Source organism: Eumetopias jubatus, unplaced genomic scaffold (assembly GCF_037043125.1).
Source record: "Eumetopias jubatus isolate StellerSeaLion01/CBP00866 unplaced genomic scaffold, mEumJub1_p1.0 scaffold_5, whole genome shotgun sequence".
Lineage (NCBI taxonomy): Eukaryota > Metazoa > Chordata > Mammalia > Carnivora > Otariidae > Eumetopias > Eumetopias jubatus.
Genome location: NW_028274811.1, coordinates 4,609,249 through 4,628,745, shown reverse-complemented (window position 1 = coordinate 4,628,745; position 19,497 = coordinate 4,609,249). Strand labels below are relative to the sequence as shown.

At 41.1% G+C, this 19,497-nt stretch overlaps 1 protein-coding gene across 1 annotated transcript in view; it reads left to right on the top strand.

Moving 5' to 3' along the window:
• LOC114204005 (putative phospholipid-transporting ATPase IIB) overlaps positions 1 to 19,497 on the top strand; it is a 108,152-nt gene that overhangs the window by 30,606 nt on the left and 58,049 nt on the right. The window contains exon 7 of the mRNA XM_088023221.1: positions 12,794 to 12,852. Within this exon, the coding sequence (XP_087879347.1) occupies positions 12,794 to 12,852 (59 nt within the window). The remainder of the gene's footprint in view (positions 1 to 12,793; positions 12,853 to 19,497) is intronic.

Below are 19,497 nucleotides of genomic sequence, written 5' to 3'. Positions count from 1 at the left end.
TTGCTGCTGGTGTTGGTGAATTTGAAGCCGGTATCTCCAAGAATGGGCAGACCCGTGAGCATGCCCTTCTGGCTTACACACTGGGTGTAAAACAACTAATTGTTGGTGTTAACCAGATGGATTCCACTGAGCCACCCTACAGCCAGAAGAGATACGAGGAAATCGTTAAGGAAGTCAGCACCTACATTAAGAAAATTGGCTACAACCCCGACACAGTAGCATTTGTGCCAATTTCTGGTTGGAACGGTGACAACATGCTGGAGCCAAGTGCTAACATGCCTTGGTTCAAGGGATGGAAAGTCACCCGTAAAGGTGGGAATGCCAGTGGCACCACACTGCTTGAAGCTCTGGATTGCATCCTGCCACCAACTCGTCCAGCTGACAAGCCCTTGCGTCTGCCTCTCCAGGACGTCTACAAAATTGGTGGTATTGGTACTGTCCCTGTGGACCGAGTCGAGACTGGTGTTCTTAAACCTGGGATGGTGGTCACCTTTGCTCCAGTCAATGTTACAACTGAAGTAAAGTCTGTTGAAATGCACCATGAAGCTTTGAGTGAGGCTCTTCCTGGGGACAATGTGGGCTTCAATGTCAAGAACGTATCTGTCAAATTGTTCGTCGTGGCAATGTGGCTGGTGACAGCAAAAATGACCCACCCATGGAAGCAGCTGGCTTCACGGCTCAGGTGATTATCCTGAACCATCCAGGCCAAATCAGTGCTGGATATGCACCTGTGCTGGATTGTCACACGGCTCACATTGCTTGCAAGTTTGCTGAGCTGAAGGAGAAAATAGATCGTCGATCTGGAAAAAAGCTGGAAGATGGTCCCAAGTTCTTGAAATCTGGTGATGCTGCCATTGTTGATATGGTTCCTGGCAAGCCTATGTGTGTTGAGAGCTTCTCTGACTCTCCTCCTCTGGGCCGTTCTGCTGTCCGTGACATGAGACAGACGGTTGCTGTGGGCGTCATCAAAGCAGTGGACAAGAAGGCAGCTGGAGCTGGCAAGGTCACCAAGTCTGCCCAGAAAGCTCAGAAGGCTAAATGAACATTATCCCCAATACCTGCCACCCCAGTCTTAATCAGTGGTGGAAGAACGGTCTCAGAACTGTTTGTGTCAATTGGCCATTTAAGTTTAATAGTAAAAGACTGGTTAATGATAACAATGCATCGTAAAACCTTCAGAAGGAAAGGAGAATGTTTTGTGGACCATGTTTTTTTTGTGTGTGTGTGGCAGTTTTAAGTTATTAGTTTTTAAAATCAGTACTTTTTAATGGAAACAACTTGACCAAAAATCTGTCACAGAATTTTGAGACCCATTAAAACAAAAGTTTAATGAGAAAAAAAAAAAAAAGATACCACCTTTTTTTTTTAATTTTATTTTACTGTGTTATGTTAGTCACCATCCATTACATCATTGGTTTTTGATGTAGGTTCCACGATTCACTGTTTGCGTACAACACCCAGTGCTCCATGCAGAATGTGCCCTCGTTAATACCCATCCCCAGGCTCACCCCTCCCCGGGCTTACTGTTTTAACTGGATTAATTGTTTTTTAATTATTGACTTGTAAGCATTCTTTATACAATCTGGATTTAAGTCTCTTGTCAATATATGGTTTGGAAATATTTTGTCTCGTTCTGTGGCGTGTGTTTTCTTCTTCTCGGTATCCTCTGACGCACAGAGTTTTCATGTTAGGATGTCTAACTCATCTGTGTTTTCTTCTGTTGCTTTTGCCTTTGGCATTGGAGCTAAGAAACAGTTTACCAACCCGAGGTCACAAGGATTTACTTCTATATTTTCTTCCAGGGATTTTATAGTTTTAGCTCTGACATTCAGATGTGTGATCCACTTTCATTTCATATTTTGTGTATGGTGTGTGATATGGGTTCACATTCCTTTGCATGTGAGTATCCAGTTGTCCCAGTACCATTTATTGAAAAGACTATTCTTTTGAGGTTAAGTTGAATGATTAACTATTAAGAAGCTTTGATGCTTAAAGCTGTGGCATGATAGAGGTTAGGTGTGTTGTGGAAAAGAGGTATGCTTGCGTTTTGGAAAAGAGAGTCCCCAGAATGGCCAGGCAAATTAGGTGTAACCTTGGTATGTCTTTTTTAGACTATAATACAGATCCTGGCTTATTTTTTAAATTGTTTTTAACTGTGGTATTTGGACTGTGTAGAGATTTGTTTCTGTGTATTAATTGTATCATTCAGAACTAAATGGTATGCTGGCATCTGAGAAACTGGCAGAGGAGGCAGTCCTGCATGCCCTTCCTTTCTTCCACAGAAGCACGGAAAAGTCAAGCTCCTGCCATGAGGAATGCAGCCCACATTCTTGACTGGGGTCTCTGGACCCTGCTCTGAAGGGAGTAGAGCAGAACTTACTTGCAGAGAATTGTGTCTGTCTGTCCAACCTGTCAGGACACATGAAGGACGGACTCAGGATGTCTTTCTTTCATCTAACATGGATGTCACTCAGGACAGAGGAGCCAAAAGCCGGTGGGCATTTCTCAAGCCCATGTCAGGCTGAGGAGAGGCAGCAGTAGCTTGGGGCCAGCATTGACAGTCGACACACAGAATAGAGGGTCACATGCCAAGCCGAGGAAGCTGGAGAGGGGACTTCTTTGGAAAATTGGGGCATGTAAAAGTGCCCGTGTTTACTGGGGAGTTTTGAAAGTCACATCCAAGGCCAGCCCTAGATCACACTCAGAAAAGGACCCGAGAAAGCGTTTTGCCTCTGGCCAGTCTCTAGGCTCAGTGCAAGCAGAGGCGAAAGCTCAGGCTGAGTTCTAGGCAGCCTGGCTCTGTGTTGGAGTCCCCAGCACAGAGGCAGTCTGCGACGATCGGGAGAGGTTAGTCTCCCTTTCTCCCTCCCTTGCTTCGTTCCTCCCCCCTCGCAACGCTTTCCTTCTTCCCTCCCACCATCCTTCCCTTTCTTAGTCTCGCCCCCTCCCCATGTAAGGAAATCCTTTCCAAAACACTGGCTGAAAGACTTCTCTCCATACATGACAAAGAATACACACTTTACAAAATGAGTCTACAAAAGTCACTCTACGTGCATGGCTGCAGCATATACCGAACAACAGAACAAACCCAGAAGAGGGGGAAGTGCCTGATTTCCTGAGTTACCAGATTATAATAGTCAAAGTGTACAGGTTTCCACAAAAAAATCACAGAACATGCAGAGAAACCATGTGGCCTAGTCACAGAGGAAATGAACAGAAACCGTCCCTGCAGAAGCCCAGATTCTGGACTTAGGAGACAAAGTCTAGATCAGCTGCCTTAAGTCTGTCCAAGGAGCTAAAGGAAACAACTGAAAAACACTGACAGGATTAGGAAAAATGATGGGTTTTTTTGTTTTGTTTTGTTTTTTTAAGATTATATTTCTTTCTTTGACAGAGATACAGCGAGAGAGGGCACATAAGCAGGGGGAGGGTCAAAGGGAGAGGGAGCAGCAGGCTTCCCGCTGAGCAGGGAGCCCGAGGTGTGGGGTTCGATCCCAGGACCCCTGGGATCATGACCTGAAACGAAGGCAGACACACTTAACGACTGAGCCACCCAGGCACCCTGAACAATGATGTATTAACATACAGAATACCAATAAAGGTATAGAAATTATAAAAGAAGCAAAAAGCAAAAATTCTGGTGCTGAAAGTACAATAAATTAAAGGAAAAACTCACTGGAGAGTTTCAGTAGCAGAGTTGAGCTGGCAGAAGAAGGAATCAGTGACCTTGAACCTAAGTCATTTCAATAACTAGATAATTTCAAGTGGAATTACCCATTCTCAGAAGCAGAAGGAAGAGTGAAGGAAAATAAGCAGGTCCTAAGGGACTTGTGGGTAGTGCCAAGTGTACTACATGTGCACACACTGGGCATCTTGGAAGGGAGAAAGGGTGGAGAGAATGTTGTAGGGAGTAGTAGCCATTAACTTCCCAAATTTGATGAAAGACATGACTCTGCATACTCGGGAAAATCAGTGAATCCCTAGAAAGATCAATGCAAGGAAATCCGCACTGAGACACATGACAATCAAACTGTTGAAACCCGAGGACCAAGAGGATATTCTGAAAGCAGCAAGAGAGAAACACACAAGGAAGGGCTCTTGAGTCAGAAACGCTGGAGGTCAGAAGGACGTGGGGTGACATTGTTAAGATGGGAAAAGAAAAAAATGGTCCACCAAGCATTGGATGTCCGTAAACCTCTCATTCACAAATGAAGGCGGATTGAGACATTTCCAGATGCCTTTAGAATCGAAAACAGGGACTCAGGCAGATAGGCATACACCCATGTTCATGCAGCACTATTTATAATTGCCCACATGTCCACCGGTGGGTGAATGGACAAATTATGGTGTTTTTTCACATTGGAATATTATCCAACCATAAAAATTAATGAATACTGATAAACCCGGATGCCCCTTGAAAACATTACACTCTGTGAGAGAAATCAGACACAAAGGGTCCTGGACTCCATGTCATTTACACGAAGTATCAGAACAGGTAGATGAATGGAGCTAGAAAGCAGGTTGTGGTCGCCACGGCCCTGGGAAGTGGCGGCAGTGGCGGGCGGGGGGCAGCTGCTTAGTGGGCATGACACGTCCTCTGTGGTGAGGAAAATGTTTTTGAGCTTGATAGAGGGGGTTGCACAACATCGTGAATGGACTCAGTGCCGTATTCACTTTAAAATGGCTGATTTTGTTATGTCATTGTCACCTAAAAATAGTAAAAAATGTTGAAGAAGGCATACTAATCATATCTTTTACACTTCTGTGACACTCCGACTCAGAATATTTTAAAAATAATTGTCAGTGGGTTTATTTCAAAGACAAGTGCAAATTTACCTTTTTAAACAAGATAGATCATCATTGGTGATCTTTGGAAGGACATTTTTACGTGTAGATGATGATGATACTGCTTTTTTTTTTGACTTCCTCATGAGTGTCAGTAACTTGCTCATTTGCATAACTGCCATTCAAGGTAGGTTGGCTTATCTCCATGTTACAGGTGAGGGACCTGAAGCTCAGGCCATGTGATTTGCCCTGAGCCACTGCAGTTTTGGTAGAGTTCATATTTGAACCCAGACCATTCTGATGTCAAACCCAGTGTTCTTTCAACTGTAGTGGTTTGCTCTGTGGCTGGTTATTCTGATGCAAATGACTGATAGGTAAAATCTGGGATGTAAAAAAAATGCACGTATATGCTCATTGACTTTAGTTTGAAATTTGTTTTCTTGTCAAGAATACGTTCATCTCCTTAATTTCTAGTATTTCGTAGTGATCTGTTCTTTGAATGGCATTGATGGCTACTTCCTTATGTGACTTAACTGTGGTTTGTTATATTTACAGTATTTGATCTTTTTGTATTTGGAGTTCTTAAGCACATTCTTGTAGAAATACTCTGGGAAAAGTGTTCTCTGCTATATGTTTTCTGTGGAAAAGGAAAGCCATGTCCACTTTTAAGTATGCTCCTATCTTTGGGGTGCTTTGTTAGAAGCAGAGAGTATTTTAACTGGTATGCAATGTCAGTCAACACTGAGATTCTTTATTTATTTTCTTAAGTTTATTGATTTATTGTTTTAGTTATCTTTGCACCCAGTGTGGGGCTCAGACTCTCGACCGTGAGATCAGGGGTTTCATGTGCTTCCTGTGGAGCCAGCCGGGTGCCCTGACACGGACGCTGTTTAGTTAGCTGCATGTGTCGTTACTTGAGAAGCTGCTTCTCTTGCCGTGTGGGAATTCTCTGTGTCTGCTGCTGCCCCTGTCACTGCTTTCTCCCTGTTTGTGACTACTTTATTCTTCATGTTTAGCCCAATGGACAGCATCTGGGTCAGAGCCTAGCAGGAGAATGTGAAATTGTTGGCAGCTCTTACAAAAATCCCTGACGAGGACTTTGAATTGTGGGGCCGTTCTGTACTTGGATTCTTTTTACCTCTTGCTCAGGAGAGGTGTCTGAACTGCACACTTGGCTGCAGTCATTCCACTGGCTGGCTCTCAGTTCGGTTCCCGATAGTCCCTAAGGACCCAGTGTGTGTGAGACACTGCGATGACCTCACGGGATTCAAACATGAGTAAGTCCTGGACGACACTTTTTAAAGAGTTCATGCACTATTCTAGCAGGGACGATAAATTCAGAGTTTTGTTTTTGTCTTCATCAGCCACCAGATCTCAGCAGGACAACATCGTGTCACCCACTGTTGGTGGAAATTCCAAATTTACACCTAAAGCTAATGTGGGACTTTAGATTCAGAAATGGATCTGGAATTCTGTGATTGCAGAATGATGCAGGTGACTGGAGGTGGTGACTGCAGTCAGTCTTAGCTGTTTCTTGTCATGGTTACGGCATTTTGTTATTTAACGTGCTTTCTAATATTCAGACATAGGAGAGAGAGGGAAGTCTGTTGTCTTTGAACATTGTGTGCATTGTGCGTGTGTGCACGTGTGTGTATGCGAGGAAGAACATTTACATATTTACATGCTTCTGGTGTTCCAGTTTCCTTGCCAAAAAGGAACTTTATCCACAGAAAGTGGCCATGTCCTTTATTCCTGTGTGTTTTAGCATCTTTGATCCTTACTGTCAACACTGTTGCTACATACTTGTTAAAATTCTTAGTAGCTTTTTTTTACATAAAATATCATGAATTATCTTAATGAAATTCATCTTTTAATGAAATTGTGTGTCATAGTTATTCTTGAAAAATCAAGGGATCTTAAAATCCCTCTTTACTGCCTTTTACACATTGTGGGTGATGTGCACTTTCACAGGGAAATCCTAATATGTAACTGGTTTCATGAGTTACTGCATGTTCCACTTGGTAAGAAGGATTTCCTTTTGTGACAGTCATGTCTTCAGATAGTTGGGTTTTTTAAAAAATAGTATTCTCAAATGTTAGCAGAATTTTCCCATCAGAAATTGCTTGAGAGCTCCTAAACTCAGAAGTAATCAGAATGGATTGTCGCCATGCAGTCCGCAGAGAGGCGTCAGTGACTTTCCTTCTCTTATTCGAGTGGTTTCATCTCTCAGTGGTCCACTTTTGTGACAGTGCAGATGAAGAACAGTGGGTACTTGGAAGTCCTTTCTGTGTGTTTTCTGTATGTAGTCAGAGCAGTCCTTTGATAAATGTGCTCACCTTCTCACGTGTTTACATCATGCGGTCTTCTTTCCTGTCTGTGGTCTGAGCAGCGTTTGGAAAGCGTCCATGGAAGAATGTACAGTATACATTACTACATTTGTACCATATAATAGTAGTTTTTTTTTTAAGATTTATTTATTTATTTATTTGAGAGAGAGAATGAGATAGAGAGAACATGAGAGGGGGGAGGGTCAGAGGGAGAAGCAGACTCCCTGCTGAGCAGGGATCCCGATGCGGGACTCGATCCCGGGACTCCAGGATCATGACCTGAGCCGAAGGCAGTCGCTTAACCAACTGAGCCACTCAGGCGCCCAGTAGTTCTTGATCCTAGTATGTGTCAGGCACACACACACAGTTGAGATTTGTTATCTCATCGGTTCAGTTCTCTGTGGCTGTACCAAGGTGGACATAGATACCCGGAACTAGGTATGTACTCATTACCCTCACCAGTCTTTCTTCCTCATGTCACCCTAAGAGGATCTGTATGAGCTTAACTTCATGATATTCATACACCATGTTTTGTTTTGTTTTTTAAGATTTTTTATTTATTTGACAGAGCACAAGCAGAGGGAGAGAGAGGGAGAAGCAGGCTCCCTGCTGAGCAAGGAGCCCGATGTGGGACTCGATCCCAGAACCCTGGGATCATGACCCGGACCCAAGGCAGCCGCTTAACCGACTGAGCCACCCAGGCATCCCCCTTTACACCGTGTTTTTTATTGCATTGTTTGGAGATTAGGGGCCACAAGAAAGTAATGGAAAAAACTGGCTAACACAAAGTACCTTCCCACAGGTGAGAATTAATTGTTGTTTTGTGTGTAGGTACCTATATGTGCTAGCATCTGGGACCTCTCTCTGCTACCTGGTGTCACTCTGGTGGTCACCCTTAATTATCGGCTTCTCAGCTGTGTTCATACCGCTATTTTCTCCCGAGTTACGTAGGGCGGCTGGCATATGTAGCGACTCAGGAAATGGGATGACACACGAGGACTTTCCGGATCAAATAGGAAAAGTTTGAAGCCTGATCTTGTCAGCCAGCCGCCCAGTGAGGGTTCCCTTTTCCTGACGTCCTTGCCCACTTTACTTTCTTTAACTTGCCAACTTCCGTGGTGAAAAATGCTCTCCTTGTGTTTTGCTTGCTGCTTACCTTTTAACATTTCATTGTTCATTTTGATCTTTGATAAAAGTTTATTCGTCTTTTTTCATACATCTTTACCTTTTCATAATTTCTCTAAGAAATTTATCTGGTGACAAATATTTTTGTCTTGTTTGACTCATTTTTGTATCTTTTTCTTTTAAATGTAGATAAATTTGTACTTTTTATGTATGTAGATCTGATCTTTTCCTCTGTGGTTTTTACTTCAATCTTAGAAGGTCCATTCAACCCCGAGGTAAATGAGTGTTTTAATCTCCCTACGGTGTTTCTGTGTGTTCATTTTCCGTAGCCGCTTGTAATTTTACGTATCAGGTGTGCGTTGTATGGAGAAAGGGATCTGTCTTCTTTTTTCTCCCCAAATGGTTTGTTAGTTCCTTTAAAAGCAGTTATTAACGTTACTAAAGCTCTTTTCTCAGACCTTGGAGAAATGGATCAGATTTGTTTGGGCCCTTTTCTTCGCTTTCTTGTCTGCTGCACGGACTCATCCAGATTTCCGTGCCAGTTCCATTCCAGTTTTAAATAATGTTCCTTTTTAGCATGTTCTAGTGTCTTGGAAAATCTTTCCCTCGCTCCCTCCCCTCCCTTCCTCCATCAGTTATTTTTCTTTTTCATGTTTTTCTTGTTTTCCCTGAGAAACACGAAACACTCTAAATATAAGATTATTGGGAGTTTTTCCTTCTGCTTGTGAGTTAGACCAGTGGCGTCGAAACCTCATAAATAGGCTCATGGTGGCTTGCCGTCTTCATCCGTGATTTCTTCATTCTTCTACCAAGGATCGATGTCAGCCTCCACACTTCTTTGAGCAGTAAGAAACTGCCGTGGGATTATTGAAAATCTAAGGAAATGAGAGACTAGGGACAATTTTCAACCATCTTTAGTTCATATACCTCTCAGTAGTAATGTCACCATGCTGATTCATGTAGGGCCTTGGAGTTTTTGTACCTTTGTAGGCCCAGGAGAGAGGAAGGCTTTTTCCTAAAGCTTCTGGTTTTCGTGTTTGAGAGTCTTAGAACTTGTTAATTATGGACTGTTCATATTAACAATATTTTGTATTTTAACATTTGGTAGATGTATAACAATTCTTTCTAAGCACAGAAAACAAAGATTAGACATTTCTCTTATGCAAACACCAGCAGGCTTCACCAAGACTTTGAAATGTCCTGTCAGTAGTAAGACCCTAAAAATTTTCATTTGTACCTGTTAGTTGAGAAAATATTTAGTATTGAGATACTAATTTTTCAAACCCTTGTACTTTTCTACAAAATCTTCAGTTAACGCAGTGAATTGCAATTGATACTTAATTTCATTATTTAGTTCTGCATATTGCTTCAGGCAAAAGATGTGTGCAGTGGTGGGCTATAAAGTATTCTGTATGGATACGCTCTTCTGGCAGCTTCTGAACTCTGTTGGTAATTACATGGATGGTATAGACTGTTTTAGCTAGGGACATCATTTTAGAGGGGAAGTGGTTGCCTAATATAATTGATCCAGTAAAGAACATTATGTGCTTTAAATGTTTCTTACCACGATAGAATATTTTATTATTTCCATATTCTTTCTAAAGCTATCTAATTTTTTTTTACTGATGGAACAAGAAAAAGATTTGATTGTGTTTAACTTGAGCATCTTAATTTTTTTGTTATTGCTAAAGAATGCTTTTTAAAACTACTCTAATTATTGCTAGTGAATGTTTAAGAGTAAAAGTTGGTTACTTCCAGCAAGATGCTTTATAACCCTCACCCCAAAACAGCAGTATTTCCTTTTTTTTTTTTTAATTTCCTAGGCTGTAATTACTACCATTCAGACATCACTGTATTTGATCTCGCTCTGCTTTCTGTCAGCTCTCTGGAGTGTAGGTTTCCTGTGGGCAGGGCCTTGCCCATTTTGTTCCCACTTTTGCCCCCAGCCTGTGTTGGGGGAGGGATACCACATGCCTCCCTGCCCCTGCCCGCCTTCAGCTGAAGGCAGAATGGGCCACCCAGCCGGAGCAGAGTCCTGGCCTGTGTGCTCCCAGACGGGTTTCACGGGGCCCGTCTTTGTTTCCATCGCTTACCGGGGACAGCCTCAGACTGTAAAGCGCCCTTCATTGTCACGAGACTTTGTCCATCTCTATTCGTACCCTTGCCTTTTCCGCTGTGTTTCTAGCCCTCAGGTTCCTTCCCTGCCTCTGGCTCCCACCGCAGACCTCTCCGATGTACCTGGTGTACCTTCTGGACTTCATTGAGTGCGCTCTTCCTCTGCAGCCCTGTCACGTGCTGGTGGTTTTTCAAGCAGGGCCTAGGGCTGCTTCACCTGGCGCAAGGCACTCCTCCTGTCTCTCCCTCTTACTCCCTCATACACCCGATCCAGTGGCTTTCAGCTGCCGATTCCTTGGTCTTAATGCCTTCACGCTGCTTCCAGCCCCTGTCATGTTCTAGCTGATGAAGTCTGATTTGGCAGTTTTTTCCTTTAGGATTGTGCTTTTGTTTGGCGTAACTAAAGTTCACAAAGATTTTCTGCTATATTTCTCTTATGTTTCTTCTTCTAGAAGGTCTTTGGTTTTAGGGTTTGCCTTAGGTATATCCATTTTGAGTAAAGTTTTGTACCAGTACCTGGTGTTTGTGTAAGTACTTTTTTCGCATGTGGATATCCAAATGCTTCTAGCACCATGTTTTGGAAGAGTGATGTTTTTCACATGGCATTGCCTTACACTTTTGTCAAAAATCAGTTGTCTTTTGGGGCGCCTGGGTGGCTCAGTTGGTTAAGCGTGGCTCAGTCGGTTAAGCGCCTGCTTTCGGCTCAGGTCATGATCCCAGAGCCCTGGGATCGAGTCCCGCATCTGGCTCCCTGCTCAGCCTGCTTCTACCTCTCCCTCTGCTGCTTCCCCTGCTTGTGCTCTCTCTCTTTCTCTCTCAAATAAATACATAAAATCTTTAAAAAAAAATCACTTGTCTTTTATCTGTGGGTTTATTTCTGGACTCTCTTCTCCATTTATCTGTTTGTCTCTCTTTATGCTAATACCATTCTTTTTTGATTACCATTGCTGTATAATAATTCTTGAAATCAGGTACTGTTTTCCCTTCAACTTTGTTTCTCATTTTCAGAGTCTCGTCTAGGTCCTGTGTATTTCAATATGACTTTTAGAATCAGCTTGTCGATTTCTGTAAAAAATGCCTGCTAGGATTTTGACTGGGATTGCATTGAATCTATAGATAAATTTGAGGGAGAATCAACATCTTATTAATACTACGTCTTCTGACCCATGAATGAGATAGATCTTTCCCTTTATTTAAGTTTTAAAATTTCTCTCAGCAATATTTCTTTTCAGAGTCTAGGTGTCCTTTAAAATATAGTTTACTTCTATATGTAAATAAATGTATTAATTCCATTTCCCAGCTATGTGTTTATTGTATATTTGAGGAACATGAAAAAATATAATAGTTACAGTCTTTATGTGTTCATTGTATATTTGAGGAACATGAAAAAATATAATAGTTACAGAACTTTTTTTTTGATGTCCTCAAAACATCTTTAGGAACAGGTGTGACACTGATGAAACTCGGCTGCTTCAAGAAGTGTTTAGGAAATAAGTTTGTAATAAGTTGAATGTGGTCTAAAAGTGGTATGGCTGGTAATGTTAGTTTTTGATAATGTGATATGAACTTACCTCTTGTTCTGTGAGCTTTCAGAATAAATTGAATGTAAAGACATAGGTCTTTTCCCATGTTAAAAGAGCCACTAAAAGGTAAAAACAGATCCACAAGGCTGTTGCCAGTTCTAAAAGGGAGATTGACGGAGGGAGGGAGGGTCCAGAGTCCCAGGGAGAGAGAGAACTTGAGTAAGTTTTGTTACTTATGTAGGATGGCATCTCAAGTTATGTATATAACATTTCATCTACTCTGTATGATCTTAACATTATATAGTGCTGTCTGTTAAATTTTATAGATCATTATGATACTAGATATTATACAGATAATCTAAGAATTTACACACTGTATCATGTAGAAGAATCACTTCTCGATAAGGCTTTCAGCCTTATCGGTATCAGTTACCAGTACGGAACCATCTGTAAAGCTACCAGTGCACGGTGATTTTATGTATCATTTTCTTTACTTTTGTTCTGTCAGTTCCGTGTCCATCAGTGCCATTCACAATATTAATATGAGGATCTTATATCTTCATTTTATTCACTCATTAAATCATCTTTAGTGCTGCTTCTCGTCGTCATTGCTGGACCCAGACCTGAAATAATGGCAGATTTGGGAAGAACCTTCCGGCTGGAGCCATGTCCCACACCCCGCGTCTTTGATTGGGGGGCAGTTAACTGTTTGCACTTTGGAGCTGACTGAGAGAAGTTAATTTTTAGTGACTGTGTCTGTGTGAAATAAATTTATTTTGAAAGTATAAGTACAGATAAATTCCTAGTGTTTCCCCCCCTCCCCAAAAGTTATTTCTAAAGTATTATTTGTCAATTGAAACTTTAACTCTGGTGTGCTGTTGTTTCCTTGAGTTGATTATACTTCTTTTTTTTTTTAAGGTAAAGTGCAAGTTAAGAGTTCAGACATACAAGTTGGAGACCTCATCATAGTGGAAAAGGTTGATGCATTTTTAATATATTTTAGACCTGTCTATGCCAGTGATTAACGTTTAGCCTGATTGCAGTAACTTTGAATCTGAAGAGAAATGGTCTGAGACACTGATTCTAACTCGTGACTCCTTGTGTAAGATACGATGGACATAAAGGAAACCCAGACTCTCCGGAGCTGGCTTCAGTGCACTCAGTGTGTGCGGGTGAAAGTGTATTTTGTCTAAAAGAAGACATGTGTGAACTGCTTAATATTGCATTGTTAGGATTATTTCATTTGACCAAAGAATTACATTAGTTAGAACCTATTTAGAATATGTTTCATTTTCTAAAACCTCCTTTTATAGACAGATATATTACACATGGGAATTGGATATTATTCTTGGGATTGAGAAACTTCAAGAAGGAAAGGTCAGTGGAAGTAAGAGAATATTAGAAAGAAAAGGCTTATTAGGCCCTTGTAGGAAAAGGCCATTAAGAAACCCCTCAGTGTCAGACTGGGAAGTTTTCAGGTGCCCTGCTGGGTGACTGGGTGGGCCACCTGCTGTGGATGCAGTACTTCTGCATGTCCTGACTTCTCTGAGGAACGGTGCATAAATGCACAGCCTCTGGTTTTTCTTTTTCTTTCTTTCTTTTTTTTTCTTTCTGTTTTTAAGGCTCTAGAACAGCTTTTAAAAAACATTCTTGTTTGAGAAGTTGTATTAGGGCCTCTTCCAAGAATAGTTGGAGCCCATGCTGCCATCTGGTGCCATGTACCCAGCCTGAGCCACATCGTGGAGATGTTTGGTACAAGAAGGTCTTTTTCCTCAAGACTAAAGTGGGCTTTATCTTGCTACAGTAATCTGTATACAGAGAATGTTTTTGGGTATGTTTGATTTTACAAAATGGGACTAAATTGAACAAACTGATTTTGGAGCTCATTTCTATAGCATTCAGTTGTCTGGACACTGTAAGTTACTAGCTTTTGATCCATGCTTAGAGTTTCAGGTGGTGTCTGTGTTCTGCTGTTATTATAAAGTGCTGTGTGAGCACCCTTCTACATCCATCTCTGCCTGTTTCTGTAGGATAAATGCTGACATGAGAGATGATTGAGCCATATGTGAGTCAAACACCAGTGTTGATTACCTCACAGTTTCTGTGGTCAGGAATTGGGGTATAGATTGGTGTGGGTCCTTCTCAGGGCTGTAGTCAGCCAAGTGGCCGTCACCTGCAGCTCACTCAAGGCTTGTTGGCAGGTTCAGCGCCTCAGTTCAATGAGATTTTGGCTGGAGGCCTCCCTCATTCCTGTCCACAGTGGGGGGTGGGGGGGGCGCCCTCCACAGGGCAGCTCACAGTGGCCTGCCTGGAGAAGGTGGGAGTGCCAGCAGTGTGGACTCGGGGCTGGGACCTGCTGTCAGCAGTGACTTCCATCACCTCTTGTTTCCCTTGTAAGAGACGGTATAGTGTTGATGGTGGGGTTTGAAGAGCAGATAGTCTCTCGTTGTGATTCAGGGAATGCTGTTTGGCCTTCTCATTTCCTTTGCTCTCCTGTTTATGCACGTTCTCCTTCCCTTTGCAGCCTAGGTTGGTGGAGTGGTGCACCCTTTGGTGCTTCCATTTTTACTGAGTCACACGTGAGCCCATCTTGGCCACGTTGTAAGAGCTCATCTCTTCAGTCCTATAGACGGATGTGAAAGACAGACATCTAGATCTGTGTCTGGGCCTTCCCCTTGAGCTTCTCTCTGGCCTCCCAGGTGTGCTTTCCACCTGTGAGAGATGGATGAGTGATGGGGGCCTTTGTAGACATGCAGGGAAACGTTTTACTTGAATGTGGTGGTAGCTGTATGTCTTTCTTTCTGTTTGTCACTTCAGTGCTCCCTGGGCAGCACGGTGTGGGTAGTCCTCCCGCACTAGATCCATATTGTATACGAGCATGTGTACGGTCCCTACCTGACCCTGATGTTTACAGATTTGGTAGCAGCAGGACTTCTAAAATATTTTCACTAACCTTTAGGAAATGTTGTTGTACACTAAAAAATAGGGGTGGCCTCTGTACCTGACTTAGTTTTTTTATATTTCCAGTTTTACACTCATATTGAAAAATTTGAGATATAATTTCTAGTAATTACTATGAAATGATAAATTTTTAGTGGATTTATATTTGTTAAACCAATTTTGTGATTTTTGTAGTGATAAAAGTTACTGGTTGACTTAACCATCATAAAGAAATAGTAACAATATGGTTGCAAATGGCTTTGTCCTTTTATTTTTTATTTAAGGATCCTAGCAGTACTTATCACTAACCAGAAAAGTAATTTCTCTGTTATTTGACCCTACTGCTACTCAGGAATTAATGCTTGGATATTTCCATGGTGGATTTTATGTTTGAGGGTAGCCCTTCTAATTCTGTATCTGAATGTGAAATTAAACTTAGTGTATTGATAGTCATCGTGTGGGTGTTTGAAGTGTGTTCACCAAACCTGGACCACTGTTGCGGGTATAGGGAGTGTTGTACAGCTCACAGGAGAGCAGCAGCCTGGACAGTGGCATAGAGTAGAATGTGGGCTTTCATGTTAGATGAGTCCGGGTATGAACTCCTCGTTTTCCAGCCTCCAACTCTCCATAGGAGAAGCAGCTCATTGACATGCACTTAGAAAGTGGTAGGCTAGAACTCTGCACAGTGAAGGTTAGATCATGCTTGCAGGGTGAAGAAGGAAAACCCGAAGAAGATTGTTTCCTGGCTTAAGAAGGCACCCTCCTAAGAAGTACCTAAAATTGTAGACGAATCTGTCGACTTAAATATTACTACTTGAGGAATGTGTCAAGGAGGGTAACTGTTTGGAACAGGAGACTTAGAAGTTGAAGGTTGTCCAGGTCCTAACATCGGCTCTGAAGTCCAGGTGTTTGAGAAGGATCCAGAGGGACACAAGCAGAGCAGGACTGAAGGTGACACTTGAGGGGTCCTCCTTCGTTACTCAGCCTAAACATCTTTTTTAACAGCTAAATTTGAAAGACAGTTTCTTTATCCTGTTTTTTTGAGGGAATGCAATTTAATAAATATTTTAAACAATTTAATAAGTATTAGCATGTATATTTTAGTACCCAGAACAAACACTACAAAAAATATGCATAGAGATACAGTCTGAGATACTAAGATGGACTCCTGAAAAGGGTTCAGGTAACACACAAGAAAGCAGGAAATTTGAAACCGAAGAATGAATACCAGAGGAAACCAATAGAAAACAAATAATAAAATGCAGACTTATACTCTAATGTGTCAGTAATTACTTTTATTATGAACAGTCTGAATATACCAATCCTGAGATAGAGTGGATAAAGACGTGAGACCCAGCCGTGTGCCATTCACGAGGAATTTAAATCCAATGACACAGGTAGGATGAAAGAAAGTAACAGGATGGGAAAGAGAAACCACAAAAAATTGATCAGAAGTAGGAGGGCCTATATTAATATCCAGTGAAATAGAGCTCAGAGTAAAGAAAATGACTGGAGATAAAGAAGGACATCACATAATGATATCAGGGTTACCCATCAGGAAGACAAAATAATCCTCAATTTGCACTCACCAGATAACGGAATCACAAAAGTCATGAATCAAAAACTGTTGGAGCTGAACAAAAGAAATCGACAAATCCACAGTTATGAGTGAGAACTTCAGCGCCACCCTCTGAGCCTTGGATAGAAGTGCTGGGCAGGAAATCAGCAGTGACATAGAAGATCCTCACTGAATCCGCCAGCCAGATCTAACTGACGTATACAGATCACTCTACCAAACAGGAGGAGAGCACATATTTATTTCAGGTGTCCATAGAACATGTACCAAGATAAAGCATTTCCATAAAACTTCAAAAAATTGGAAAAGAATTTGAAATCAAACAGCGGTTGTTTCATCACAGTAGAATCAAAGTAGAAACTAGAAACAGCGCAACAGGAGAACTTTAAAATATGTGAAAAGTAAACTGTGCTCTAGTTATGAGATAAGTATCTAGGAAACAAAATATATATAAGTGCATGAAAATGAAAAGACAACAAAGTACACGGAATGCATGTACAGCAGTGCTGAGAGGGAATTTCATAGCAGTCAGTGCCGACTTAAGATCTCAAATTAATAATCCAAGTTCCTCGCTCAGGAAACTAGAAGAAGAAGAGCAGAATTAAACCAATGCATGCAGAAGAAAGGAAATAAATATCAGAGCAAATCAGTGAAACAGAGAATAGGAAGACAAGATAGTAAATCAGTGAAAGCAAAAGTATTCACCAATCTCAGGGATGACAGAGGGGACATTACCGCTGGTCCCGAGCCATTGAAAGGGTCATTGCGGAATACGCCACCGACAGCTGTACCCCAGCTTAAATGAGATGGACCGATTCTTCCCAAACCACAGACTATCCAAACTCGGTCAGAATTAAACAGATCGTATGAATGGTTCTACAAACAGTAAGGAAATGGAGTTAGCAATTTAAAATCTCCAGGAAGGAAATATCTAGGTCCAGATGTTTTCAATGAAGAATTCCTTGAGACTTTTAAAGAAGACTAGTGTCATTTTTACACAGTAGTTTCCAGAATATAGTTGAGGATGGAACACTGCCCAGGCTCGTGTTAGGAGTCCAGTTACTATCCTCCTATCAGCACAAGAGAAAGACAGCACAACAAGAGAAAACAAATATCCCTTGTGAATAGAGACACAAAAAAAATTCTTTAAGAAAATAATTGCCTGTTGATATCCACAATATATATAGAAAATTCGACATCATGATGATGTGGAGGTTATTCCAGGTACTTAAGGCCCATTCCGACATTCTAAAATCACCCAGTGTAATCCACTCTATGAACAGGTTAAAAGAAAATTATAGGATCATATCAACATGTGACTACATCCAACACCCATTCATGATAAAAACTATCCACAGTTTGGATTAGATGGTAATTACCTTAATTATATTTAAAGGGCATCTGTAAAAACATAGAGCCAACATCATACTTAACAGTGAAATTCTGAATGCCTCTCCTTTCAGACTGGGAGTAAGTCAGGGATGTTTGTTCTTAACCACTGTTATTTAACTGACATTTCTAGCTACATAGAATAAGGCAAGTAAAGGAAATTAAAGGAATTCAGATTGGAAAGGAAGAAATAAAAATGTCCCCATTTGCAGACGACATGATTGTGTATATAGACAATCCCAAGGAACTGATGAAAAACCTGGAACTAATGATAATGAATAGGTTCAGCGATGTGGCCAATTATAAGATGACCACTCAAATACCAATCCCATTTCCAACATGTGGAAACTGAAATTAAAAATGAAGTACTCTTATAGGCAGTACTAATGAAAACAAAATCTTAGGTATGCTGAAAATAACTGTGTTCATGAAAGTAATCAAAGACACTATAAAATTCCAGTTTTCCTAAAATTGAATATAGGTTTAATACAGTTCCCATTAAAATCTCAGCGAGGTTTTTTTTTTTTTTTAAGAGATTTTATTTATTTATTTGACAGAGAGAGACAGCGAGAGAGGGAACACAAGCAGGGGGAGTGGGAGAGGGAGAAGCAGGCTCCCCATGGAGCAGGGAGCCTGACGCGGGGCTCGATCCCAGGACGCTGAGAGCATGACCTGAGCCGAAGGCAGATGCTTAACAACTGAGCCACCCAGGTGCCCCGAAGTTTTGTTTTTGTTTTTACTTTTTTAGACACAATAAGCTTATTCTACAACTAATTTGTCAAGGCTAAAGTGGCAAAAACGGCCTTCATAAGGAGAATAGAGTGAGAAGGGTCACTTCCTGATGTTAAGGCATACTACCTAGCTTTATTTACCAACACAGTGTGTAAGAAGAAATAAAGATCAGTGGAATGGTGTGGCGAACCCAGAAATAGACACACCCAAAGGCTCAAGTGATTTTTTTTAAGAAAAAAATTCCATTATGATAACATTAAAAAGAATAAAATACTTATAAATAAAATAATTCTTAAGAATAAGCAACAAAAGTGCAACACTTGTACTTTGAAAACTACAAAGCAGTGTCAAAATATACTAAAGGAGACCTAAGTAAATGGAAAGACATCCTATATATCATAGATTAGAAGTATTAATACTGTTAAAATGGCAGTACTCCCCAAATTGATCTACATATTCTGTGCTATCCCTCTCAACATCCCAGCTGACTTTTTTGCAGAAATTGACAAGCTGATTTTAAAATTATATGGAAACACAAGGGACCCAGAATAGTGAAAAACAGTTTTGAAAAAGATGAATAAAATTTTAGTATTCACACTTTTCCATTTCAAAACTTTATTCAATGTTAGAATAATCTAGACAGCATAGAACTCGCAAAAATTCAGAATTGAAAGTTCAGAAACAAAGCCTTAAATTTGTGGTTAATTGCTTTTCAACATGGGTGCCTAGAAAACTCCATGGGGTAGAGGGGTATATTTAGGTGAGTGCTCTTTTTTTTTTTTTTGGACCCGGTACTGTTGGTGAGATTCTCCCATTTTGTTGTGGGTAGCCGTAATTCATTCGTTTTGTCGTTACATAGTATGTCTTTTATCCATTCTACTGTTGCTGGATATTTGGGTAGCTTATTAGTCTTGCCTATTAGAAATGATAATTCCATGTCATACTTGACTCAGTTGGCTCACGTTGCTAGTGTTTATATACCTAA